Source organism: Coregonus clupeaformis, chromosome 11 (genome assembly GCF_020615455.1).
Source record: "Coregonus clupeaformis isolate EN_2021a chromosome 11, ASM2061545v1, whole genome shotgun sequence".
NCBI lineage: Eukaryota > Metazoa > Chordata > Actinopteri > Salmoniformes > Salmonidae > Coregonus > Coregonus clupeaformis.
In genome coordinates, this window is record NC_059202.1 from 9,835,087 (window position 1) to 9,862,805 (window position 27,719).

General features: G+C 44.1%; 1 protein-coding gene across 4 annotated transcripts in view; it reads right to left on the reverse strand.

Annotated features, from left to right (window-relative positions):
- Positions 1-27,719, reverse strand: part of LOC121576396 (tripartite motif-containing protein 44-like) — a 79,378-nt gene that overhangs the window by 3,199 nt on the left and 48,460 nt on the right. For 3 of the 4 annotated variants that reach the window (XM_041889499.2, XM_041889498.2, XM_041889496.2), the window contains one exon: positions 24,448-24,473. In XM_041889499.2, the coding sequence (XP_041745433.2) occupies positions 24,448-24,473 (26 nt within the window). The remainder of the gene's footprint in view (positions 1-24,447; positions 24,474-27,719) is intronic. The other variant, XM_041889497.2, reaches the window with a different exon arrangement.

A 27,719-nucleotide genomic window follows, 5' to 3' on the forward strand; every position in this document is an offset into this window, starting at 1 on the left:
AAACGCCCTGTCTCAGAGAGAGAGTGAGAGAGAGAGAGTGAGAGAGAGAGAGAGGAGAGAGAGGTTTGCGAATGCACACACTGATACTGTTCCCCCATGCCTGACATGAGGGGGAGAAGCCGTGTTTTGGGAGTAACTCAGAAAGTCTTATTTGTGTAAGGCAATTTCATCTTTAATCTCCAGTCAACCAAAAAGTCTCCCTGCTATTTGATATGAAAATGTAATTATACATATATTCACATGGCTCCCCTACGATGGGAAATTAACTATTTCTATTGCAATAGTCCTGGCTCAGCCCTTGGACGTAATAACCTATTTATTTCACCCACAGGAGACAGGCCAGTACGTCTAGAGAGAGAGCAGGGATAACGTTAACACGGAACAAATGTCAGGATGAGGGGAGAAATATTCCCTACAAGGTTAGAATCCCTCTCTCTGCTTTAACCTCTCTCTCTTTCTGTAAACGCGCACGCGCACAAGCTTGTACATACCTCTCCTCCAACACCTCTTCCCCGTCACCTCTCTTTATCTCTCTCTTTCTATCTTTCCTTTCACCACCACCTCCCTCTCCCTACGCTCTGCCCTGGTTAGACCAGTGGGGTTGTGGAGAAGTGCTGTCTTACTGAGGACTAATGTAGTCCATGCATTATTGATTAGCACCAATACGTTTCTCCTCCCTTTGCCTGTGATCGTGGCCCATGGATAGGGGGCACGCTGAGCTGAAAAGCCCACTGCGGGGCTCACTGTCTGGGGTTGGGAGAGTTCTGAGACCCCTGGGTGATGGATGGATAGGTGGGGTCTCAGTGGATGGGATCGGATGTGTATGTGTGCGAGAGAAAAGTGTGTGTGTGAGAAAAAGAGCATGCTCTGGGGGAAAAAGGTGCTGAAAGTTTTGAAAAAGTCTCAGAATCTTACTAATGTCCGCTGACTGGGTAAACTGGAAATGTCTCACCAGTCCCCCTTAAAATTAACCTATCGCTCATTTTGGAAAACGTTGGTCTTCCCGCGAAGAACACAGAGTAGGATCAAGCACGGTGTTGCTGACTTTGTTCTTTCTTTTTTTGGGGGCCTCGTTGCTGAGGCCTATCGAGACAGACAGAGAGGGAAGGAGATATGGAGAGAGGGAGGAGGGGAGCGAGCTGTGGCCTGATTGAGTTTAATTCCCTGCTATTGGCAGAGAAATCACAGGGCTTCTAAGTCATCATCTATAAAATTTGGTCATCACGCTCCTGCCTCGCCCGTCAATCTAGCCTTACTGCTCCGTGCATAATCAGACTGCGGTACTCTGGATGGGCTCAATGTGAGGGGGGGAAACAGGGGTGGCAGGGGGAGGGGGGGGTGGGGGGTGAGGTCCCTACTGATTTAGCAGTACTTTAGTGCTGAAGGCGACTGGGGAAAAGCGGGAGGAATGGAGAGATGAAGAGGAGAGGCAGACGAGGAGGGGCCAGGGAAGTAACTAAGGTCTTTCCTGGTTAAGCATAGAGGTTGTCGGAGGGAACACTTCACCAGAGCACCAGAGTAGAGACACTCATGTCAGTGGTAAATAAATATCCCCCATTTGCATTTCCAAACAGCGGTAACGCCGCCTGGACCTACTACTCAATCACATTAGCTAGGGAGAGAGAGGCCCATTTCTCATGACCCCCAGGGGCCTGCGAGGGAAGGGGGCTGTAATGAGAGAGGATCCTTAATGGTTATCGATAGGGCCTCCAGGACAGCCTCTTACCCTGGCTCTCCAGTAAGCACTGCACTCTGCCGCTACTTAATGAAGTAAAACTTGAATCTTCTCCGGGATGATTTAACATCGCACACAGCTCTGAGACATGGGCCGATCGAGAAGTAGACAGGGAGTGATAGAGGGAAGGAGGGAGAAAGAGAGGATGAGAGGGAGTATGAGTGATGAAGATTGAGTTGAGGGTTATTAGCAAGAGAACGAGAGAAAAAATAGAGAGAAAGTTAGTGAGCGAGAGAACAAAAGAGAAAGTGATAGAGAGATAGTCCAGATGGTGGTCCGTTGTGGAAAACGGAACCAGGGGTATGATGGTAATTTGACATAGCAGAGCGAACACTCCACTGGGCCTAATTGGCCATTGTCCTGCGAGGCACTGCACCCCTTTCCTACTCTCTCTTCCTCTCTCTTCCTCATCCTCTTTCTTTAGCTCTCTTCCTCTCTCAATCTTTCCCTCTCTCCCTTAACCTCTCTCCATCCTCTCTCCGTCTCTCTGTCTGCCTCGCTCGCTCTCTCTCTCCCCAGCCCCCTCTCTCTATCCCCATCTCTCCATCCCACTCTCTCTGTCTCATGGTTAACCTCTTAAGGATCGGACCCTTTTTTTCAATTTTCGCCTAAAATGACATACCCAAATCTAACTGCCTGTAGCTCAGGACCTGAAGCAAGGATATGCATATATTATTGATACCATTTGAAAGGAAACACTTTGAAGTTTGTGGAAATGTGAAATTAATGTAGGAGAATATAACACATTAGATCTGGTAAAAGATAATACAAACATCATCTTTGAAATACAAGAGAAAGACCACAATATAATATTGTAGTTTAGGGGAAATTTAGCAGTGTGTGTTCAAAGTTTCAGATTGATCCAGTGAAGCATTGCAATACTGGACTATTTTGTATCATGTCTGCCCAAATGTGCCGAATTGGTCAATTGATACATTTTCAAGTACATAACTATAGAGAACATATAAAAAAGTATATGGTAATACAAAATGTAAGTTTACACACTCCCAGGAATGTCATACATGATGGATCATTAGCTTATACACTAAGTTTCACCTAAATGGCCTAGATGGCCGGGCGGGGTGGGTGTGGAGCCAGAGACAGCAGCGGTTCAAACTGTAGAACCCAGTTCCTACATTTGAATATAAAAATTGATTTTATCAAATAAAATGATGCTACATTTTATCTCTGGGACCCTTAGGATGTCAAATTAGGGTAAGATTACTAAATGTAAGTACATTATTTACCTTCAGAGTTGAATGTATCAAACCAGTTGCCGTGATAAGTTATTTGTTGATGTGCACTCTCCTCAAACAATAGCATGGTATTTTTTCACTGTAATAGCTACTGTAAATTGGACAGTGCAGTTAGATTAACAAGAATGTAAGCTTTCTGGCCATATAAGACATGTCTACATCCTGGAAAGTTTGCTGTTACTTACAACAGTCATGCTAATCACATTAGTTCAACCGTCCCGTATACGGGACACTGATCCCGTAGAGGTTAATTTTCCATTTTAGTAATTTAGCAGACGCTCTTATCCAGAGCGACTTACAGTTAGTGAGTGCATACATTTTTCATACTGGCCCTCCGTGGGAATCGAACTCACAAGCCTGGCATTGCAAGCGCCATGCTTTACCAATTGAGCTACAGGAGGCCTAATGTCAGTAGATCTGTCCTCCTCTCTTTTATCTGACATCTGCTCTGTGTGAAATGTGTAATTTAGAAATGGCCCCTGCTCATCCACCTGTCCCTGGGAGACCCTGTGCCATCCCCCAGCACTTTGTACTGCAATCATCCTGCCACAGAGAACCTGAGCTGGGGATGGAGTGTGATGAGGGGAAATACAGAGTGGAAGGAGGGGTTGGAGGGAGGGTAGGGAATGAGGGAAAGAGAGAGATGGAAAGGCAAGGAGGAAGAGAAAGACATACTGTATCAGTGCTTCACATGAAGCCAGAGGAGGAAATTGATTCTCTGTCAGAGTGATTCAGAGGAAGCAGGAGGAACTGCTATTATGTAAATTGGAGATTGTGTGTGTGTGTCAGCGCATAGTGTTTCATAGGTTGAAATGGAAGAGAGGATTTTGTAAATGTATGCTTTCACCACAGCGTCTCTAGATAAGAGCTGTCAATAGCTGTTCAGTACGCTGGATGAGAGTAGATATTCTTTCTATAAACAGCTGTTATTGATTTTGGAGTGTCTATTATAAACTGTTGCGGCTTGGTGATGCAACCTACCCCGGCCTGAGAGGGAGTGAACGCCTTCACGCCCATCCAACCACTCATCATCTCACTCCTCTTCACTTCACACCAGACCACACACAAGCACGCACGCACGCACACAAGCACGCAAGAGACAAAGAGAGAACAGACGGGCTAATAAAGCTGTGAAACAAAGCCGCCGGGAGAAAAATGACAAGAGTTGAGGGACTACTTTTCCATGAGAAAAGAGATAGCATCGCAAACTATTCAGAGCGTTGCATGACAGAATTCCTAGAACATTCTTGAAAACAATTCCTTTGATAGAGCTACCTCAAACCTAAGTTGCAGTAGAAAGAAAGAGAAAACACAAAAGCTGTCTAGCCACCAATCATGTCCTGAGTCTACAGGGAAGCCTGTCATGTGATGCACACATATACCATTCTATTTACTAGCCATTCTGTAATCTCAGCCCACAGCCAGATAGGAACTGCATTCCCTCTCATCCGTATCCATACATATATTTATACAGTACTGTACTGTCAAGGGTACAGCGATAGTGTACACCAATGGGAGATGTGTGATGCTACCGGCAGAGGAGCATATGATATGACCTTTAGTTTACATTGTATGTGATTGATGTGAGCAAAATGCTGCTCAGTACAGTAGGAGATGAATCCATCTCATTTGCTTACTGATCCATAGCTTCCAGCCACTCTGATTCCAGCTCATCTTCATATACAGTGGGGGAAAAAAGTATTTAGTCAGCCACCAATTGTGCAAGTTCTCCCACTTAAAAAGATGAGAGAGGCCTGTAATATTCATCATAGGTACACGTCAACTATGACAGACAAAATGAGAAGAAAAAAATCCAGGAAATCACATTGTAGAATTTTTAATGAATTTATTTACAAATTATGGTGGAAAATAAGTATTTGGTCAATAACAAAAGTTTCTCAATACTTTGTTATATACCCTTTGTTGGCAATGATACAGTTCAAACGTTTTCTGTAAGTCTTCACAATGTTCTCACACACTGTTGCTGGTATTTTGGCCCATTCCTCCATTCAGATCTCCTCTAGAGCAGTGATGTTTTGGGGCTGTCGCTGGGCAACACGGACTTTCAACTCCCTCCAAAGATTTTCTATGGGGTTGAGATCTGGAGACTGGCTAGGCCACTCCAGGACCTTGAAATGCTTCTTACGAAGCCACTCCTTCGTTGCCTGGGCGGTGTGTTTGGGATCATTGTCATGCTGAAAGACCCAGCCACGTTTCATCTTCAATGCCCTTGCTGATGGAAGGAGGTTTTCACTCAAAATCTCACGATACATGGCCCCATTCATTCTTTCCTTTACACGGATCAGTCGTCCTGGTCCCTTGCAGAAAAACAGCCCCAAAGCATGATGTTTCCACCCCCATGCTTCACAGTAGGTATGGTGTTCTTTGGATGCAACTCAGCATTCTTTGTCCTCCAAACACGACGAGTTGAGTTTTTACCAAAAAGTTATATTTTGGTTTCATCTGACCATATGACATTCTCCCAATCCTCTTCTGGATCATCCAAATGCACTCTAGCAAACTTCAGACGGGCCTGGACATGTACTGGCTTAAGCAGGGGGACACGTCTGGCACTGCAGGATTTGAGTCCCTGGCAGTGTAGTGTGTTACTGATGGTAGGCTTTGTTACTTTGGTCCCAGCTCTCTGCAGGTCATTCACTAGGTCCCCCCGTGTGGTTCTGGGATATTTGCTCACCGTTCTTGTGATCATTTTGACCCCACGTGTGAGATCTTGCGAGGAGCCCCAGATCGAGGGAGATTATCAGTGGTCTTGTATGTCTTCCATTTCCTAATAATTGCTCCCACATTTGATTTCTTCAAACCAAGCTGCTTACCTATTGCAGATTCAGTATTCCCAGCCTGGTGCAGGTCTACAATTTTGTTTCTGGTGTCCTTTGACAGCTCTTTGGTCTTGGCCATAGTGGAGTTTGGAGTGTGACTGTTTGAGGTTGTGGACAGGTGTCTTTTATACTGATAACACGTTCAAACAGGTGCCATTAATACAGGTAACGAGTGGAGGACAGAGGAGCCTCTTAAAGAAGAAGTTACAGGTCTGTGAGAGCCAGAAATCTTGCTTGTTTGTAGGTGACCAAATACTTATTTTCCACCATAATTTGCAAATAAATTCATTACAAATCCTACAATGTGATTTTCTGGATTTTTTTTCCTCAATTTGTCTGTCATAGTTGACGTGTACCTATGATGAAAATTACAGGCCTCTCTCATCTTTTTAAGTGGGAGAACTTGCACAATTGGTGGCTGACTAAATACTTTTTTTCCCCACTGTATATGCCATTACGTAAAAATGTACATTATGAAATTCACTGAATACTACCAATCACTCGCCAGAAGAAATCCATGCAATCCACCCACCATGTGAAGTGTAGCCTGCAAATGCCTCTGTGTCTTACCGGCTCTGAACCACAACTCTGGAACACACAAGGTCAGTGATGTGGAATTAAAACAAGCGTTGGTGATGTTCATCCAATCTGAATAATCATTGAGGAGATAAGTTATGTTTGTTAGTAGCAGTGTTGCAGCCGGTATGAACACTGTTATCCACCCAGAGCCAATTTCCTGTGCGTGTCCGACAACGTACGGACCTGCCTTAATCGTTTACAGGAATTAACAAAGAGCCATTCTGATAAGAGCATTAACTATTGTAAAGAGTCAATCTGACACAGGCTCATTTAGTGCTTTTACAATCGCTGTTGCCACAGGGAAAATTGAGGAATTAGCCTAATTGAGGGGAGTTGCATTGAGTAACGCCGTCTCCGCCGCCTGTGTAGGCCGCAGAAATAAAATCTCTCATTAATTACTAGTGTGAAATTAAATTTGGCGGCTCTGTGCTCCGGGGAGTGCTGTTTGTGTAGCACGGCGTCACGTGGCTGATAATTCCCCCATAAAGCCAATTTTCACAGAGATGTAAATAGATTGATAAACAATTAGAGTGCATTCAGCACATCCTGGATCAGCCTGCTCCTGCCTCCTATACCTCCTTCAGAGTCGTTAAAGTCCTATTAGTCAGCCTTATTAATTTCTTAAAGAGCATCCTATAGAAGAGAGGAGGAGAGAAAATAACTAATTTAAAAGTGGAGGGCAGGTATAGAAAGAGGAGGAGGAGGAAGAGAGAGAGGGAGAGAGAGAGAGAGAGAGAGCGAGAGAGAGAGAGAGTTTTAGTTTAGTTTAGTTTATTAATTCGACCATTAAAAAAAAAACAAGCACACAGAAAACTTGATAAGCCATACATGCACATGAGTAAAATCATCGAGGATAACACACAATGAAGTCTGGGACTTATTTCCATTGTGGTCCTCTTGAGACAAGATGGCTAGGCAAGATCCAACACAGTTGCGCACAGTATGACAGCGAGATAATAAAACATAAAAACAAAGTAGAAGAACATCTATCTCATCATTGCAGTTGCATCGTAAGTTTTGCCCAGAGAGGACGTCATTTTTATGGGCAGAAGCAACACATTCCACTCTGAGGCTCCGGTATACAAGAAAGTACCTTTCCCAGCATTACTCCTGAACCTGTATAAGCACACATTTGCAACATCTGATCTGGTGCTGTGTGCATCCCTAACATGGGGAAAATAATCAGTTACATATCTGGGCGCAGAACCATAAATAAACCAAACACAATCTGGGACACCCTAGCCTCAAAAGACAGCTAGTTGAGTTCCTGAAAACAGCTCCTGCCTACAGTGGGGAAAAAAAGTATTTGGTCAGCCACCAATTGTGCAAGTTCTCCCATTTAAAAAGATGAGAGAGGCCTGTAATTTTCATCATAGGTACACGTCAACTATGACAGACAAATTGAGGAAAAAAAATCCAGAAAATCACATTGTAGGATTTTTTATGAATTTATTTGCAAATTATGGTGGAAAATAAGTATTTGGTCACCTACAAACAAGCAAGATTTCTGGCTCTCACAGACCTGTAACTTCTTCTTTAAGAGGCTCCTCTGTCCTCCACTCGTTACCTGTATTAATGGCACCTGTTTGAACGTGTTATCAGTATAAAAGACACCTGTCCACAACCTCAAACAGTCACACTCCAAACTCCACTATGGCCAAGACCAAAGAGCTGTCAAAGGACACCAGAAACAAAATTGTAGACCTGCACCAGGCTAGGAAGACTGAATCTGCAATAGGTAAGCAGCTTGTTTGAAGAAATCAACTGTGGGAGCAATTATTAGGAAATGGAAGACATACAAGACCACTGATAATCTCCCTCGATCTGGGGCTACACGCAAGATCTCACCCCGTGGGGTCAAAATGATCACAAGAACGGTGAGCAAAAATCCCAGAACCACACGGGGGGACCTAGTGAATGACCTGCAGAGAGCTGGGACCAAAGTAACAAAGCCTACCATCAGTAACACACTACGCCGCCAGGGACTCAAATCCTGCAGTGCCAGACGTGTCCCCCTGCTTAAGCCAGTACATGTCCAGGCCCATCTGAAGTTTGCTAGAGTGCATTTGGATGATCCAGAAGAGGATTGGGAGAATGTCATATGGTCAGATGAAACCAAGATATAACTTTTTGGTAAAAACTCAACTCATCGTGTTTGGAGGACAAAGAATGCTGAGTTGCATCCAAAGAACACCATACCTACTGTGAAGCATGGGGGTGGAAACATCATGCTTTGGGGCTGTTTTTCTGCAAAGGGACCAGGACGACTGATCCGTGTAAAGGAAAGAATGAATGGGGCCATGTATCGTGAGATTTTGAGTGAAAACCTCCTTCCATCAGCAAGGGCATTGAAGATGAAACGTGGCTGGGTCTTTCAGCATGACAATGATCCCAAACACACCGCCCGGGCAACGAAGGAGTGGCTTCGTAAGAAGCATTTCAAGGTCCTGGAGTGGCCTAGCCAGTCTCCAGATCTCAACCCCATAGAAACTCTTTGGACGGAGTTGAAAGTCCGTGTTGCCCAGTGACAGCCCCAAAACATCACTGCTCTAGAGGAGATCTGCATGGAGGAATGGGCCAAAATACCAGCAACAGTGTGTGAAAACCTTGTGAAGACTTACAGAAAATGTTTGACCTGTGTCATTGCCAACAAAGGGTATATAACAAAGTATTGAGAAACTTTTGTTATTGACCAGATACTTATTTTCCACCATAATTTGCAGATAAATTCATTAAAAATCCTACAATGTGATTTTCTGGAGAAAAAATTTCTCATTTTGTCTGTCATAGTTGACGTGTACCTATGATGAAAATTACAGGCCTCTCTCATCTTTTTAAGTGGGAGAACTTGCACAATTGGTGGCTGACTAAATACTTTTTTCCCCCACTGTATGTGAGTATGTAGACTCAACTTGAATACTACCATGATCAGCTTATTCTGGGCAATCTGGAGCTTCCCCTTCAGAAGCTTAGATAAGCCCCCAAACCATGAAGTACTAGCGTAGTCAACATGGCATTGAATGAGGGCAGTGGATAGCACTCTCATGGAGTCCTTATCAAGCAGCTTGGACTTTCTAGCCACAAACTTAGTCCAGGCATTAACATTCCCTACCAATTTAGTGGCAATGCTTTCACCTCCCAAGTTTCCATCAAGGATGCATCCCAGGTAGCTAACATAGGTTTTAGTAGTCAGCACCTCACCCCCTATCTCCACTCTGATTTCAGAGGGCCTGCACAATTTAGGTCTGGACCCAAAAAGAATTGGGTCTCAGTTTTACCTAAGTGCAGACATAGCTTATTATCTCCAAGCCATTTGCTAATGTTAGTAAGCTATGTGCTTAGTATGCTCTCCAACAAAGTTTTACTTTTATGAGACACCAGAAGTGTGGAGTCATCCACATAAAGGAAAAGACGGCAAGAACAATCATCTTTCAAATCGTTTATATACAGTAAAAACAGCAGAGGCCCAAGCACACTCCCCTGCGGAACGCCACAACTAATTGGTTTTGCCTGAGACAGTGAACCATTAACCTCTACCACTTGCTCCCTACCTGACAACTAGGACTTTACCCAGCCTAGAGGGATACTGCTTAACCCCAGTGCCTCCAGTTTGGAAATTAGTAGACAGTGGTTAACTACATCAAAGGCCTTCTGTAGGTCAAGCAGTACCATTCCACAGAGTTTTCCCTCATCAGTCTCTTTGCTGATGAAGTCAGTCAAGTAAAGTAGACATGAATAAGGTCCCTTGTAGCTCAGTTGTTAGAGCATGGCACTTGCAACTCCAGGGTTGTGGGTTCGTTTCCCACGGGGGGCCAGTATGAAAAATGTATGCACTCACTAACTGTAAGTCGCTCTGAATAAGAGCGTCTGCTAAATGACTAAAATGTTTTGTTTTTTTTATGAATCAGTGGAGTAGGTTTTTATAAACCCAGACTGAAAATCATACATTAGACTTTGTTTGTTGACATATTCATACATTTGCTCATGTACAACTCTCTCCAGGATCTTTGATGTTACACTGAGAATAGATACAGGCCTATAATTCCCAGGGTCAGATTTGATCCCCTTCTTATACAGAGGTATAACTTTAGCTTGTTTCATGTCCCTGGGAAAGATGCCTTGTTCAAGAGAGAGGTTAACGATATGCGTAATACAAGGGGCAATTTGCTCAGCAGAATCTCTAAGAATCCTTGCAGGAATATTATCCAGGCCTGTGGCTTTGGTGTATTTTAGCTCTGCTAGCATACTGGCTACTTTGGCTGTTCCTACCTTTGCAAAAGAAAAATAGTTTAGCTGAACCCCTAACTCGGCAGAATACTTCTTGACTTGGTTGTTTCCATAGAAACCAGAATTGGTGGGCAGCTTGCTAACCAACTTGCTGGCAACAGCAGTAAATAAAGAGTTGAATTCATTGGCAACTGCTTTTTCATATACCATCTCCCTCCTGATGTCCAGTCCAATACTGTTTAGCTTGTTTTTGGTAGTACTACTACAGCCTAGTTCTTTAAATGATTTCCAAAGCTTTTTAGGGTAATTTTTGTTCTCAATTATTTTATCAGCAAAGTAACCCCTCTTAGCTTCATCCATCCTGATCTGTGCTTAATTTCTCTTACGTTTATATACGAGAAAATCAGGATGCTCTTGAGAGTTCTAAAATGTCTTAAAGGCCTTATTCCTTGCTTTAATATATTCTAGAATCTCATGATTAAACCAAGAGCTAGATCTCTGCATTACTCTGACCCGTCTAATGGGAGCCATCACATTCACCACCTCAAGGAATCTACATTTAAAGGCTTCCCAGGCACTGTCTACCCCTACACTATCCAGCACAGATGACCAGTCAATTTTACCCACTTGCGCCCTAAACATTTCAATACAGTACTTTTTGAGTCCTCTGATTCAAACAGTTTTGTGACACTTAAATATAACTTTTAAAACCCTCCTTGTGCAAAATGTAATTAAATGATCACTGATTCCATAGACTATTACTCCACTCTGTGATATTTTGGATTTATCAAACACCAATATTAAGTAAATTGTACTTTGCACTGTTTCACATACCCTGGTGGGTACAGCACACTGACAGCAAAGGTAAGTTTAATTAACCCCAAAGCTAGGATCACTGCATTTTAGATGAATCCACTGTGCGCATTCCAAACATACCAGAGCTATATAACATTCCTTCCAAATACGAAGTGCTGGATGTCATCAGAAGTGTTGGCATGACTGAGAAGTTGCTAAGAATTTACTGTTCTTTCATATAGAGTAAAGTAAAAGTGCTGCCACCATGCCGAACTTGCCGATTGCCTTTCCTTGTCGCGAGAGAGAGAGAGAGAGAGAGAACAGTCATCTCTATTGGAAGTGATGGATCAGGCCTGAAAGGCAGATGAGATTCGTTTCATTCTCCACCATCATTCTATTTAGGGCCAGATGGAGAAATGGAGCATATCACTGCCTCCAGTAATGCTGTAGTATAATGTAGGACAATGTGCAGGGATCCCCCCAGCAAGCAACCTGCAGAACAAACCAGACAGGCCGGAAATGGGGAAGTGAAGGAAGGATCCATAACAACCAAGGTCTTGGTGCTGAAGCCCTCTCTGTTTACGATGCACTATAAAGACTGTTCTTAGAGTACTGCAATGCCATTTGGTCCTGGGTTTCATTGGGACTGCATATAAGAACAAGGCCTGGAGCGGTATGGTACTGTACCACTAACTAGATCCCAGATGATGACGGTATAGGCTGTGTCCCAAATGGCAGCCTATTCCCTATATAGTGCACTACTTTTGAAAGGGCTCTGGTCAAAAGTGGTGCACTATGTAGGGAATAGGGTGACATTTGGGGCGCAGTTGGTGACTGTAGATTGTGGAGTCCCACCATGTGTCAGAGGGTAACAGAGCAGAGGCTCTAATCATCTTGGACAAGCCACTCATATGGAACTGCTGAGAGGTCACACTGCGGTCACACTGCGTTCCGGAACATTGGTAAAATGATAAGCTCTAGCATGTGGTTGAATGGAGAAAAAGTCATTTGGAGTGACGAGGGGGTGGTAGAGTGTAACCATATAATTTGATCACAACATTAACCATTGAATTAGAGCAGGGATGGACCTTGATCCTTCGTACCCAGTAGTGCTCCAGGAGGAGGGTTGGCCACCCCTGAATTTGAGTTTTTGTGGGCCGCACTCCTGAAATGGGTGGCAAAAAGTGTTATCCCAATCGGGAAGTAAAATAAGGTATTTTGATCTTTCTGCGGTATACTCTGACATTTCTACAGAGGAGAGCAGAGCTTGGAGGAACCTTTGTCATTTCTCTCCAGCTTTTTGACAAGGAACTTTAAACACAGTTTATTTTCCTCCTCTCAGTTTACAAAGCCTCTTTCTTCACCACTGCTCTAAATATATCTTAAACTTCCCTCCGAAAAGTTGGAGAGTCAAGGCCAGCAGAGAGAAAAACAATTTAGAGGGAGATAAACTTTGATCTATCCCTCTATTGAACAACACCTCCATTGTGCTGAGAAGCCATATCAATAGCTAACAGGGGATAAATAACAGTGAAACCCTCCCCTATCCCCACACTCTTCCCCCACCCCTCCCTCCCTCCCTCTCCCCTCTCTCCCTCCCTCCCCTCCTCCCGGAGCCATCAATCCTGCTCTACTAGAAGAGGGCTCTGCTAGATGTGTACTCCCCCTGGTCTCATTTGCATATCTGTCCCATGTGATACATGTGATGTGATGTATGGGCGTCGTTCCAGGCCATTATGAATAGTGACTGGTCATGGCGCCCACGCTCTCACGCGCACACACTTGGCAGACTGGCACAGCTGCTTCCCTCCCTCATTTCCCTTCCATTATGGTGGACTACTGTCGCCGCCACCATGGGAAAATCGCCCAGATACTGAGGCAAGCTGTCCGGGAATGCTTCAGAATGCTGTGTCTGTGTGTGCTGTTTCTCGGAGCGACTTTATGGAAATCACTTTCTCCCCTTCTCTCCCTTCATCAGAGATGGGAGCAGAGGAGGAGGAGAGGGAGAGATTAAAAGAGAGAGAAAAAGAGAATGTGGCGGAGAAGAGACAGCCTGGCTATTAGGCTAAGCCTTCTGTCATGTGAACGCTCCCCCATCCAAGTCCTGTCATCCACACGTACATAGCCCAAGTCTGAAGGACACACAGGAATCCTATAGCATCCTCTCTGCCTGCTGCCTGCCTGCGTGCTGCTGTCACAACTATTTTCTCCTGATAAAAGTTCCCTGTTCCACATGTCCTCTCATAAATACAAACACAGAATTAGAACATTTGCCCAGAATACTTACCACTGGGGATATCATTCATAACAAAACGTTTAATGTTTGAGCATACAATCCTGCCCTCATTATGAACAAGATAGAAAGAAGAGAATAGAAGTAAATACAATAGAATAGAGCTGTGTTGACAGGGCCCTGTGGCTGTCTGTTCCTGTAGTAGCAGCAGTAGACTAGACACTGAGCTGGGACAGGAACAGAAAGAGAAACAGGCAGAGAGAATTTCACTGGGCCCTGACAGCTCCACAGTGCTAGGTGGATGACTAATACACTTTTATGGGTGCTAATGCATCTTGTAAAACATCTGTCATAAAAGCCTGACAGCTCCTGGAGCTAATATTCCCCCCATGATATTTTATCATAGCACAAGACAGAAGGCAATTTCAGTGTTTTGGGAAATCCAGTGGCCTGTCCATCCATGCCTGTTAGTTAAAATACAACCCTCCTCCCCAGACACACCCACATAAACAACTTCAGTGAAGGCTAGGAGGGAAACAACACTATACACTGTCATTTAAATCAGGACCAAGCCCGCAGCAACCACCAAACCTTCACATATATATATATATATATATATATATATATATATATATATATATATATATTTTTTTTTTAAGATAACCTCTTTCTCACCTACTACCACCAGAAAAATGAAGAAAAAACTCTAAAATGTCATTCAAACAAAGAAAATCCGATCAGCAATCTCCCTCAACACCCCCCGCACCATCCAAAGCAAAAGAGAAAAAAACGAAGTGCAAATAGTAAAAGAGAAAAAAAAAGCTGTCTTGACATGTGACTAGTGAGAAGAGGTGTGCTATGTGGTGTGCATACTAACACTCCTCTATAGCAGGGTAATTAAGAACTGGCTCCCTCCACACTCCTCCACTCCTCCCTTCCTCTACATTCCACTCAAGGTTGCCTTCTCCTGCCGCCGCCGAATACTGATACTGATGTGGGAGGCAACCTAACACCACGGCAACACATAAATCGCCACAGTGACAGCGCCTGTCGAGAGGCTGCTGAATTAAACATGGCCATGACAACCTTCATGCTCTCCCGCTCTCTCTTTGCTCTCTCTCCGGCAGAGGGATGGAGGCAGGAAAGGAGTAGAGAAGGAGAGAAGGGACAGACATCTTCGGCCTTTCCACCCTGCTGAGCCTGGGGGCCGTGAACCGTGTGTTGTGATGTCACACGATTCGGCGGGCCCCTGCCTGCATGTAACAGTGTTAACATTATATTGGTGGTGTAGTGGGCCGGGAGCGGGGCTGGGAGAAGAGGCGGTGTGATGTGGCTCTGCTGCTGCCGTGTTGACAGGTCATGGCGAGGGGCAGGATTCATCAGCCTTTGTTCAGCTCACCACTATCACCCCGCCAACATCTCCACTGAGCTGACACCAGACCTCGGGGTGTCGGGCTGTGTGTGTGTTTGTATGTGTGAGAGAGAGAGGGGCACAGTGAGTATAGTCTTCATGTGGCTGAAGGAAGGAATATTTTACAACAGGCTCAAGAAGTATGTGTGCGTGTTGTATTTAGTACTTGGGATTTTTTTGCATGAATAATGTTTGTGTGTTCTGTAACTTCTAGCATGGTGCGTGTGGGATTACCCTTAACAGAGATACAGGGTGACGGTCTGCTTTGGGGAAGCCAAAGACTGACAGGCATCTGCTAGTTGGAGTGGTTGCCATATGTGGCCAGTGTTAGCCATCATAGCCCATTACGAACCATTAAATGTTCTCCATTGCTCCTGCATCAGCTCCTTACCGATGGCGACGCTGCCTGGTCTCGTCACGCTGTATCAGAATGCTTCCCTACAGATGATGACTAGTGTTTGATGGAGTCACACTATAGACACAGAAACACAACACATCTGTGTTCTACTATACACTGCTCCCACCTTCTCCTGCTGTCTACATCTCTCATATAGTCTCTCTCTCTGACACGCACTCTCCTTCTTCAGTCTGTCTTAAGCTCACTCTTTATTTCTCTCCCTCCCTCCCTCCCTCCCTCTTCAATAGCCCAGTCTTTCAAGCTAGTGCTGACAACGAGCGGCGTGATTACTTCCCAGGAAAGGAGAGCTGAGTAAAAGAGGAGAGCAGACTCTTTTAATGAGCAGGTGCAGAGAGAAAGAGACAAAGAACAAACAAATGAGAAAGGATGAAGAGAGGAGGAGTGTTTCACAAAAACAAACCATCAACATTGTGATTAACAAGCAACCAAACAAATAAATATTCAGATATACTGTATTGAAGCCACAATCTGGAGTCTGTGTTTCAGGCCAAAAGCAGCCCGGCACTTGGTTCGGAACAGAACAAGCTAAACATACAACCACTCAATTTAATTGATAGAGCTACGAATGCAAGGACTAACGGTCCATGAAATCAAAATGATTGGTTTAAACATATTGGATATTTGATATAAATCTATACATGCAAATGACAAAACACATAAACAATCCGGTAATACATTTTGAGTTTGATAGGGTCAAACAGTGGTACTTAGCTCATGTGGTATTCATAAACAGTACATGGACTTGGTAGGAAGTGTAATACTTGGAAAACATATTGGATACCACAAGCTTATCAGCAAGGGTATCACTGGAGGCAGATATAACTCAATGTGCAACACAGGAGAAGATAGCAAACTGTTTATACCACCGCACATGGCGAAGTTGGCTGTCAGACTAACTTATTGTTGTTGTCTTGTGCACTGGAGCCCTATGAGATACGATTCACCAGGCTTGCTCCCATTTTTCATGCCCTGTCCATTTATATTACCCCGTGCCCAGAAATCTTACTTCCCCCCATTTTACCATCTCCCCTCTTTCCCTTCTCTATTCTGAGTTAAACATGATCTCTCCTTTCTTGAATACTTAAAGTAAGTGGTAACTGGGGGGTATATATTCATATTTTAAGTTACCCTCTTGATTCCCTTGTTAAATAGTGCCTCCTCTTCTGGCTCCTTTTGTCAGCAGAAAACTCTGAGGATAACTGCTTCAAATGAATTAGTATGCAAACACACTGTTTAGATATACTTAACTGACGAACCGACAAACACGCACTAACACACACAGAAATACTGTAGACAATCCATTATTTATAAGCACTATAGGCTTGAAACATTAAAGGGATACTTCAGGATTTTGGCAATGAAGCCTTTTAGCCCCGAGACAGATGAACTCGTGAATACCATTTTTATGTCTCTGTGTGCAGTTTTAAAGGAAGTTGCTAACTAGCTTTAGCACAATTGCTAACTAGTGTTAGCGCAATGACTGGAAGTCTACAGGAACAGCTAGAATGCTAGCTGTTCCCATAGACTTCCAGTCATTGCGCTAATGCTAGTTAGCATTGGCTTGTAAACCTACCTCTAACTTCCTTCATACTCGACGCAGAGACATAGAAATGGTATCCACGAGTTCATCTGACTCTGGGGAAGTAGATAAAGGCCTTCATTGCCAACATTTCGAAGTATCCCTTTAACGTTTCAAGCCTATAGTGCCTGTAAAGAATGGATTGTCTACAGTATTTCTGTGTGTGTTAGTGCGTGTGTGTCGGTTTGTCAGTTAAGTATATCTAAACAGCGTGTTTGCCTACTCATTCATTTCAAAGCAGTTATGCTCAGAGTTTTCTGCTGACATTTAAAAGGAGCCAGAAGAGAATGCACTTTAACTATTTAATTGCCAAAATCCCAAGGTATCCCTTAATACTAACATTATTTCATGTAATTTTATTGAGCCAGGATAGTCCACTCAGTAACACTTGCCACTGTTTTCTTAGGAGTTCTGGGATCAAAGTCCAGGCACTATACTAGTCTGAGATTGGTATTTTACACCTTCCTTCTTCTTACTGGGGATGATGGTAAACACAGAACACAGGACAACACACATGACCAGTGTCCAGTATTTACTCCAGGATTCAAAACTTAACTCCACGGGTTACGTCTAGCTAAGGTTGTTTAAAGTCTACCTCTCTACAACTCAACAAAATATGTGTTATCAGGCTGCTCCTCCACAGCCACATCCATTATAAAACCAGACACTTTCAGTCACATCCTTTATGAAAATACATTATTGTCGACTGCACCATTTTCTTGATGTGCGAGAACACAATCTTATGATTCAGATTCTGCCATTTCAGAAACTCTATTAATCTAAAAAGCTATTTTCCAATCCACTTTAAGCAGCACTAGCCTTTCCATTTAGGTCCACATCTCTTCAGAATGGCTGAAGAGGGGAACGAAATACAAAACCATAATGTACGAGTTGCTATGGCAACTCCCAACGTTAAATTGTGATGGTTATCAGAAGCTTTGTTATGGTAAAATTACCTTTTTTGTATTCCAGTTAACCCTGAGATAAATAAAAAAAAGACCATAAGTCATGTAGAGGAGCACATGAAAGATCACACACACACACACACACACACACACACACACACACACACACACACACACACACACGGGTATAAGATTAGTGCTGCTGTGGTTGTCGATGTCATTCGATGGTGGACCTCAAAGTGAGTACCATTGACATGAACCTAAAGAAGTCTGTGACTCTTTCAATTAATAATGCATATTTATTTGTGGTGTGACATTCAGTGAGTGGTGTGTATATTGGTGCTTGCACAGAGAACAATGCCAGTGTGTGTGTTAGTGCACACATGCCAGTGCGTGTGTAGCAAGATAGTGCAGAGGGTGAAGTATGGGATGAAATGAAATGTGAGATCCACAGTCCCATTGGAGTGTGAATGTGAGAGGAGAAGAGTGGGATCCTCCATCATCATCCACAGCAGCCAGCTGGGCCTTGTTACTCATCCAGGCAGCAGGCATGCGCACACACACACACACACACACACACACCAGCAGCAGCAGTCACTTGAACCCTGCTGGCTGAAGTTTCCAACTATAGCCACTTAAATTATTAAGTGAGGGCATGTTGATTAAACCGTGGCATACAGTTACACACAGTAAGACACACACGCATGCGTGCAAGTGCCTGCCTGCGCGCGCTCGCACACACACACGCACGCACGCACACAGACACACACACAGACACGACGAGATGGGGGAATGGAGGGATAATGTGGGGGAGGGGGGGGGGGGCTGCAGTGCCTTTGTTCTCTCTGGGGATTGTAAATATTTCATTAGCGGAAACCCAGCTCTGTGTTTCCATCTCAGGGGTCTTTCCCCTGACCTCTACCACTTAACTCCTCTCTTTCCTCCTTTCCTCCGCCCATCTGTTGACCCTCTGAAGGGCAAAGGGCTCAACATAGTGGCTAAAGCTGAGCCAAATCATCTCAACACCACGCCCTTCCCTCTCCTAATCCTGGACATGTTGACTGAACTGAACATCAGGAGGGCAACGCCAGAGAGCTCCCACTTCCTCTTCCTGTACAGCCTTAACAGCACAACCAGAACACTACTAACTAGCCATCCATTCAAGGAGAGAAAGATCACAACAACAACAAAATAGGCAACTGATTTTAGACTGTGTGTGAGCTCAGACTGTGTTTTTACATACATCTCTTGGTGTTAGTGTGTGTGTGAGAGCGAGTGAAAACAAGAGAGCGAGTAAGAACAAGAGAGAGAAAAAGAAAGAGAGAGCGGGTGGGGGGCGAGGGAGATAGCCGGGGGGAGAGAGAGCAAGAGATGGAGAAAAGGAGTGAGAGAGAGAAGAGTGTGTGTGTTTACATAAAGGCTCTGGTGAGAGCACTAGCCTTAAGCCCTGCATTCGCTTGTCTCTGAGGTAACGTTACTTCTGCTCAGGTCCTATTCATGATAAAACAGAGGAAGTGTGTGTGTGTGTGCGCGCACAGGTCCCATGCATGATAAAGCAGGACTGGAAGTCAGGGTGCGTTGCATGGCTCAAGAGACAGAGCAGAGCGATGTGACAGAGTGGAGGAATAAGTGGAGGGACCTCCTATCATCCTTATAAGTGCCAGACTCCCCAGAGTGTCTTATCATATTAGTGTGATTACACTGCATGATTTATATGCTTGCCAAGCCTCCCTTGCTAAGCAGACTTTCTGCACATCACAGTCCCGTAACTCTTTCTGACACACATATTTTAGTCTCAACTGGGGTTGTAAAGTGATGGTATATTACAGGAAGCTTTTGAAGTTTACCAGTAAACTACCAGAATTTTGGTATCTTTCAAGGATTTTATGTAATTTATCACAAGACATCTAGTGGCCCCTTTGGGTACTTCAGATTATCACAGGTGTCTGTAATTATCCCTGGCCCTCTGTGTGACCTTATCAAAAAAACATATGAAATTATTAAATAAGATGATTTTAAAATACAAACTAGAATAACAAAGATGTAAAACATTATTCTAAATATAAACCATCAACTTAGTAAATACCATTGGTGTTTAATATGAGGGTTTCCGTATGAAATTTACACACATTTATTTGACTATGTCAATATCTATTTGTTGCCAATGTTTTGGCGTCAAACGGGTGGCAGTTGTGAAAAAAAATCAATACTTGGACGAGTTGCAGAGGCAATTGAAAATAATGCCATTGTTGATTAGATGCTTTTTTAATTAATTAGGCTATTTTCTCTTAAACCATATGGTCTATCTCCTGGAAACTAATGGACCATTTGTACACAGATATAAAAAATGAATATTATATATGAATGCATTTTTTAAAAGTTATTCAAGTATAAAATTACCAAAGTTATGATAGACTGCCATAGATTTTCTGTTAATTACCAAAATTACTGAAGATTCCGGTAACTTTGGTAAGTTACCGGTAGCTTTACAACCCTAGTCTCAACTTCTCGATAGAGTCATCCAAAGAAAACAGAGAGTTCCAAGTGGCATAGGCCTCAGTGAATGTCCCGCCTCTCTCTTTATCAGAAAACTAACAGAAACCCTCCTAATCTTCATCCCTTAAAGACCACCTGTCTAGCATCACTAGCAACTCACACAGGGTGAAAAATAATCTAAGAATGCAAGCAATGATCAACTTTTAGAGACATAGAAAGACTCCATCGATTGGGATGTTTCATTTGCTTTCTTTAGTAAAACTCACCCTTCTCTCTTGCAAAGTTGCACAATATATCTCTCTCTCGCTCTCTCTGACTTCTGTATAGCTCTCCCTCTCATGCACTCCCCCTCCATCTCCCTCTCTTGCTGTCCCTCTCCCCTGACCCCCTCTACTCTTTCTCTCAAATCCTCCTCCATCAATCAGAACAAACTAACACACACCCATGCACACACACACAAACTATTGATCAGTGGCCCTACCATCTCCCAAACCAACACCGCTCTCTGATCAGGGAAGAGTCATTTCAAGGGGGCTCAGGGAGGTTGATGAGAAACAATTAACCAAATCAATGTTTGTGTGTGTGTGTATTATGTGAGAGATGTGCAAGGGGGGCAAGGGGACCTCTGGGTAGGATATAATTTGATGCAATAAAAGACTGAATCTCATATTACATCATTAACACACACACACAGAGAGGCTGAAATTGTGTGATTAGATCCAGATGATAAGTATGGTCATGAGCTGTGTTTATGTAGAGCTCCTCACTAACACTTGGGAAAGGGGGCTAGATAGAGAGGCTACTCACTAACACTGGGGAGAGGGGACTAGGGAGAGAGGTTCCTCACTAACACTGGGGAGAGGGGACTAGGGAGAGAGGCTCCTCACTAACACTGGGGAGAGGGGGAAAGGGAGAGAGGCTCCTCACTAACACTGGGGAGAGGTGACTAGGGAGAGAGGCTCCTCACTAACACTGGGGAGAGGGGACTAGGGAGAGAGGCTCCTCACTAACACTGGGGAGAGGTGGCTAGGGAGAGAGGCTCCTCACTAACACTGGGGAGAGGGGGCTAGGGAGAGAAGCTCCTCACTAACACTTGGTAGAGGGGTCTAGGGATAGAGGCTCCTCACTAACATTGGGGAGAGGGGGCTAGGGCGAGAGGCTCCTCACTAACACTGGGGAGAGGGGGCTAGGGCGAGAGGCTCCTCACTAACACTGGGGAGAGGAGGTTAGGGAGAGAAGCTCCTCACTAACACTGGGGAGAGGGGGCTAGGGAGAGTCTCCTCACTAACACTGGGGAGAAGGGGCTAGCGAGAGAGGCTCCTCACTAACACAGGGGAGAGGAAGCTAGGGAGAGAAGAGTACATGCTGAGAGATGTTGAGGGGGAAAGGAGGATTTTGGTGATTTGGGGAGAGGGGGAGAGGGGGGACCATATCAGGAAAACAGGGTGGGGATAGGCATTACTATAATTGTACTATAATCATTCTCTCTCTCTCCCTATTTGTCTTTCCCTCTTTGTCTCGCTCTCCTTCACCCCATTCATCACCCACACTTTTCTAAATCATGCCTCTCCTTCTCTCTCTTTCCCTCGTCCATTCCTTCAATTCATTTTTTTCCTCTCCCCCGCCTCTCTTTCCCCATCTCCCCGAGCTTGTAAGCTATAACCCTACAGAAAATAAAAATACATGTATTCCCTCCTCTTTCCCAGTCACATTCCTCCCTCTCTCCCTCTCTTGTCCCTTTAGTCCCAGTCCTTCTTGCATTATGACTTCATTATGTTTTATACGTGTTGGTATCTGATGCCTTTATCCAGGCAGGGAGCTGGGCTAAATTCTGCACCCACAGCATTTTATGAAGATGGAAAAGAGTAGTGTGTTCATGTGTGCATACTTATATGTGTATGTATGTGTGTGTGTATATATGTGTGTTAACCTTGTCCAAGGGCATTGCAGAAGCGTTATCTCACCCTGGGGTCCCAACTCGCAGCCATCTGGTCTGGATAGAGAGTAGTGGATTGTGCTTGGGTCTGAGCATTGCCATTGGCAGGCCCATCAGTTACAGCCCCTGAGCTGGCAGTTATACTGGGCCTCTCCATGGCTGGGTCAGGGCCATTAAAAACAAAACACTACAATATGAAAATATCTACAAATACTGTACATTTCGCCAAAACAAATACTCAAACTCCTCTGTGTACTTGCTCCATATTCTGCAGGTGTGTGACAAAACAAGGCAATGCTGATTGATGTGTTTATTCAGTTTCCCTGCTATTTGGTTATTTGTGTTATCACTTATCTGTTCTGAAAATCCAACAACATTCCAAAGATAAAACACAGAGCTGTCTGTCTTTCTCCAAAGCTTTTAGTTCAAAGCTTGTTGGTGTCAGTCTTAGAAGACACTGTCGTCTTTAACCTTTATTCAACCACATAGTCCCTTTCAGATAAAGCATTTATTTCCCACCGGATATACTGAGGCTGACATTTGCACATTTCAGACAGGCAGACATGGAGGCACTGTCTGTGTCTCAGACCTTTACTGAGTGAGCGTGAGTGTGTGTATGTGTGTGTGTGTGTGTGTATGTGTGTGTGTGTGTGTGTGTGTGTGTGTGTGTGTGTGTGTGTGTATGTGTGAGAGAGAGAGGTGGGGAGGCAGTCTGACATCAAGGCCTGGAGAGACACACACCAAAGGGACAGGACACAGCAGGGGGTGATGGGAAGGCAGCTGCTCCGAGCGAGCAGCTCCTCTCTGAGAGCCATGTCAGTGTCAGGGAATCAATACGTGTGTGACTGGGTAAAGGCTATCTGTTACACCTACTGTCTCACACACTAACCTACACACACTGTCTCATACACTAACCTACACACACTGTCTCACACACTAACCTACAAACACTGTCTCCCACACTAACCTACACACCTTTACAAGTCAGACAGACAGAGAGAGACAGGTGGACAGATGGACGAGAGGATGAACAGACAGACTTACAGATAGACAGAGATACAGACAAATAGGCAGGCAGGTAGGCAGGCAGACAAACAAGACACACATACACTCCCTACACAACTACCTACCAGACAAGCTTACTACAACACAGACCATGCTGCCTAAGCAGGGTTGATCCACCTGAAGGCTTGAGTTGACCCCAATAATCAGACTACAGCTTGACCACACACTAGTGGACAGTGTGTCTCTCCAGCACCCAGCCCGGCCCGGTTCGGCCCAGTGTCCAATGAAGCGAACAGGGGCAGGTCACTCTGTGTGGCCATGTGATTAGAGAGGGCAAGTCGTCACCTTTCCGAGCGTTTAATTCCAGCGGGCACAGAGATTAGAGCAGCTAATTGCCTGGCTGGGCCACGGACGTGACACACATACAGTACTACAGGGAAGGAGGAGAGGAGAGGAGTGGGGACACACTGTGCAAGGGCTGGAGAGAGAAGTGTGTGTGTGTTTTTGGTTTCACTATACTTTTGGGGACCAGAAGTCCTAACAACGACTGTAAAACAAGGAAAGTGGGGATATTTCGGCTATTGCCATTTTCCTTGTGGGGACCAGCGAAATATCCCCACTTTCTTTGTTTTACTATCCTTGTGAGGACTTCTGGTCCTCACAAGGATAGTAAAAGAAACGTCCATTAGGTTTAGGGTTACAATTTGGGTTAGTATTAAGGTTAGGAATTAAGGTTAGGGAAAATAGGATTTTGAATAGGAATCAATTGTTTGATCCCCACAAGGATAGTAAAACAAACGTGTGTGTGTGTGAGAGAGAGTGTGTGAGTGTGTGAGTGTGAGAGAGGGAGAGAGTGTGTGCATGTGTGAGTTTACTGTATGTGTGCGTGTGAGCATGGAGGTGTGTGTCGCATACTGATCCCCTCTCCCTGTTAGCCCACTGTAAAACCGCCTGAGTGTGGGGATTTAAAAGGGTATTTTTTCTCCCAATTCTGCCAGATGCTATAAAAGAGGTTGTTATGATCAGTCTTACCTTGGGCTGGCCTCAATGTCACGCTGCTGAAAAAGACAAGAGAAACAGCAGTTTTAATACAGGAGACCATAACACAGTGCTGTGGTTGACACTGACACAATGACACATCAACACACATCTATACAGATGGCAAGACTTCACAAAGCTAACAACATCACATTTCACATATCAAAAGCTATTCTCAAAAGACATCAGTGTGTCACATGAGAGGAGAGTAAATGAGCCCAGTGGTGGATCTGTATACACTGTTCACACTTTAATTAGCAGCCACACGCCACCACCTCAGTCACAATGCAGCCACCAGCTATAGAGGAGAACCACAGAGACTAACAATACAGTACTATACTGTAGCTTCCCCTGGAGGGCCCTGCTAACTCCATCTCTCTGCTCCTTTTCATTAAAACAAGACACATTGAAGAGAGAACTACCCTCTTTCTTCCCACTTAGTTAAAAGTAGACGATTGGATATTAAAATCTAATTTGAATAGGTGTAGAATTAAAATGAATTGAAAAGGTGAAGGTAAAAATAGGAACATATTGTGAGGCAGGGTGGGCCAGATGGGTGGGGTCTAGTTTACTATAGTAACCCAGGTCTGATTGAGTGGTGAAATGTCGAATGAGTTATGTCTACAGTGATGGCAGTAATTATTCTGTCTCTATGGCTGCGTTTAGACAGGCAGCCCAATTCCCGTGCTTCTACATCTGCATTGCTTTGGGGTTTTAGGCTGCGTTTCTGTATAAGCACTTTGTGACATCTGCTGATGTAAAAAAGGCTTTATAAATACATTTGATTCAATTCTGATCTTTTTTTACTTTTGACCAATCACATCAACTCTGAAAAAGATCTGATGTGAAAAGATCTGATGTGATTGTTCTGGTTCAGGAGCAGGTCAGGTTGAGGCCTGGGTCAACTCGGTCAGCACACTGGGCATCTAATGACTAGCTAAAGGCTGATTGGACCCTGTCTGAGGCCATTCTGAGGCCAGGAGGCCTTACACATGATTGAACCCAGTGCCTCTACTCTCCACTGTCAAACACACACTTGCTCACACACAGGCATGCATGTACAAATGAGGAAACTACTGTAACTTGCTCGCACAAACAGCCACACTCATTCTAGTATGCACACTAACACAGACGCATACGGTTGCAAACACACCTCACATAATTCATTGGAACATGTGACTCTGTGTATTGGTGCACTGCGGCATGTGAGAGGGTCAGTGTGCATGATTGCCTATCTGTATGGGTATCAATCCGGTCTGTGTCACTGTTCATGTGCACTCTGCTGTGTGTGTGTGTGTTTATGCTCTGCAGTGTGTATTTGTCTGTATGCTTAGTTGTGTGTGTGTGTGTTCTGTAGTGTGTGTGTGTGTGCGTTCTCTGACTATGTGTGTGTGTGTGGTTGTGTGTGTATGCTATGTGAGACGTTGTGTGTGTGTTCTGTGAGACAGGTTGAGGGATGATTTCCTCCGGGGTGACAGATCAGTGCTCAGCAATCATGGTGGGTGGTGATTGGAGGGTAAACACAGCAGGCATATGTCTGCAGAGCTGCTTACCTACCTACCTACCGCCCGCTCCGCTCTCTATTGATTTAATGACAGATCTGTAGATTACACTGCAAAACAGGAGCCCATTAATTCTGTAATAAATGGACACAGCAACTGCCATAACAGCTGGCCCATTCTTTATCAGCTTTGCCTCCATTTAGACTAACTGCTTAGCGAGCATGAACACATGCACACACAAACACACACAGGCACAAGCACACACGCATCATTCTCCATTTAAGCACTGGACTTCTCAAACTAGTATGTGTCTTATAGGAGTATTTGCCTAAGGTTGCAAAACTACAGGTAATTTAGGTAATTAACAAGTAATGTATGGCAATCTATGGTAACTTTGGTAATTTATACATGAATAACTTTTCGAAAATTAATTTGTGTATAGTATTCATTTTTGTATACAGCTGAAGTCGGAAGTTTACATACACCTTAGCCAAATACATTTAAACTCAGTTTTTCACAATTCCTGACATTTAATCCTAGTAAAACTTCCCTGTCTTAGGTCAGTTAGGATCACCACTTTATTTTAAGAATGTGAAATCTCAGAATAATAGTAGAGAGAATTTTTTATTTCAGCTTTTATTTCATTCATCACATTCCCAGTTTGTCAGAAGTTTACATACACTCAATTAGTATTTGGTAGCATTGCCTTTAAATTCTTTAACTTGGGTCAAATGTTTTGGGTAGCCTTCCACAAGCTTCCCACAATAAGTTGGGTGAATTTTGGCCCATTCCTCCTGACAGAGCTGGTGTAACTGAGTCAAGTGTCTAGGCCTCCTTGCTCGCACACGCTTTTTCAGTTCTGCCCACACATTTTCTATAGGATTGAGGTCAGGGCTTTGTGATGGCAACTCCAATACCTTGACTTTGTTGTCCTTAAGCCATTTTGCCACAACTTTGGAAGTATGCTTGGGGTCATTGTCCATTTGGAAGACCCATTTGAGACCAAGCTTTAACTTCCTGACTGATGTCTTGAGATGTTGCTTCAATATATCCACATCATTTTCCTTCCTCATGATGCCATCTATTTTGTGAAGTGCACCAGTCCCTCCTGCAGCAAAGCACCCCCACAGCATGATGCTGCCACCCCCGTGCTTCACGGTTGGGATGGTGTTCTTTGGCTTGCAAGCCTTCCCCTTTTTCCTCCAAACATAACGATGGTCATTATGGTCAAAGAGTTCTATTTTTGTTTCATCAGACCAGAGGACATTTCTCCAAAAAGTACGATCTTTGTCCCCATGTGCAGTTGCAAACCGTAGTCTGGCTTTTTTATGGCAGTTTTGGAGCAGTGGCTTCTTCCTTGCTGAGTGGCCTTTCAGGTAATGTCGATATAGGGCTCATTTTACTGTAGATACTTTTGTCCCTGTTTCCTCCACCATCTTCACAAGGTCCTTTGCTGTTGTTCTGGGATTGATTTGCACTTTTTGCACCAAAGTACGTTAGTCTCTAGGAGACAGAACGTGTCTCCTTCCTGAGCGGTATGACGGCTGCGTGGTCCCATGGTGTTTATACTTGTGTACTATTGTTTGTACAGATGAACGTGGTACCTTCAGGCGTTTGGAAATTGTTCCCAAGGATGAACCAGACTTGTGGAGGTCTACAAATTTTTTTCTGAGGTCTTGGCTGATTTCTTTTGATTTTCCCATGATGTCAAGCAAAGAGGCACTGAGTTTGAAGGTAGGCCTTGAAATACACTGCTCAAAAAAA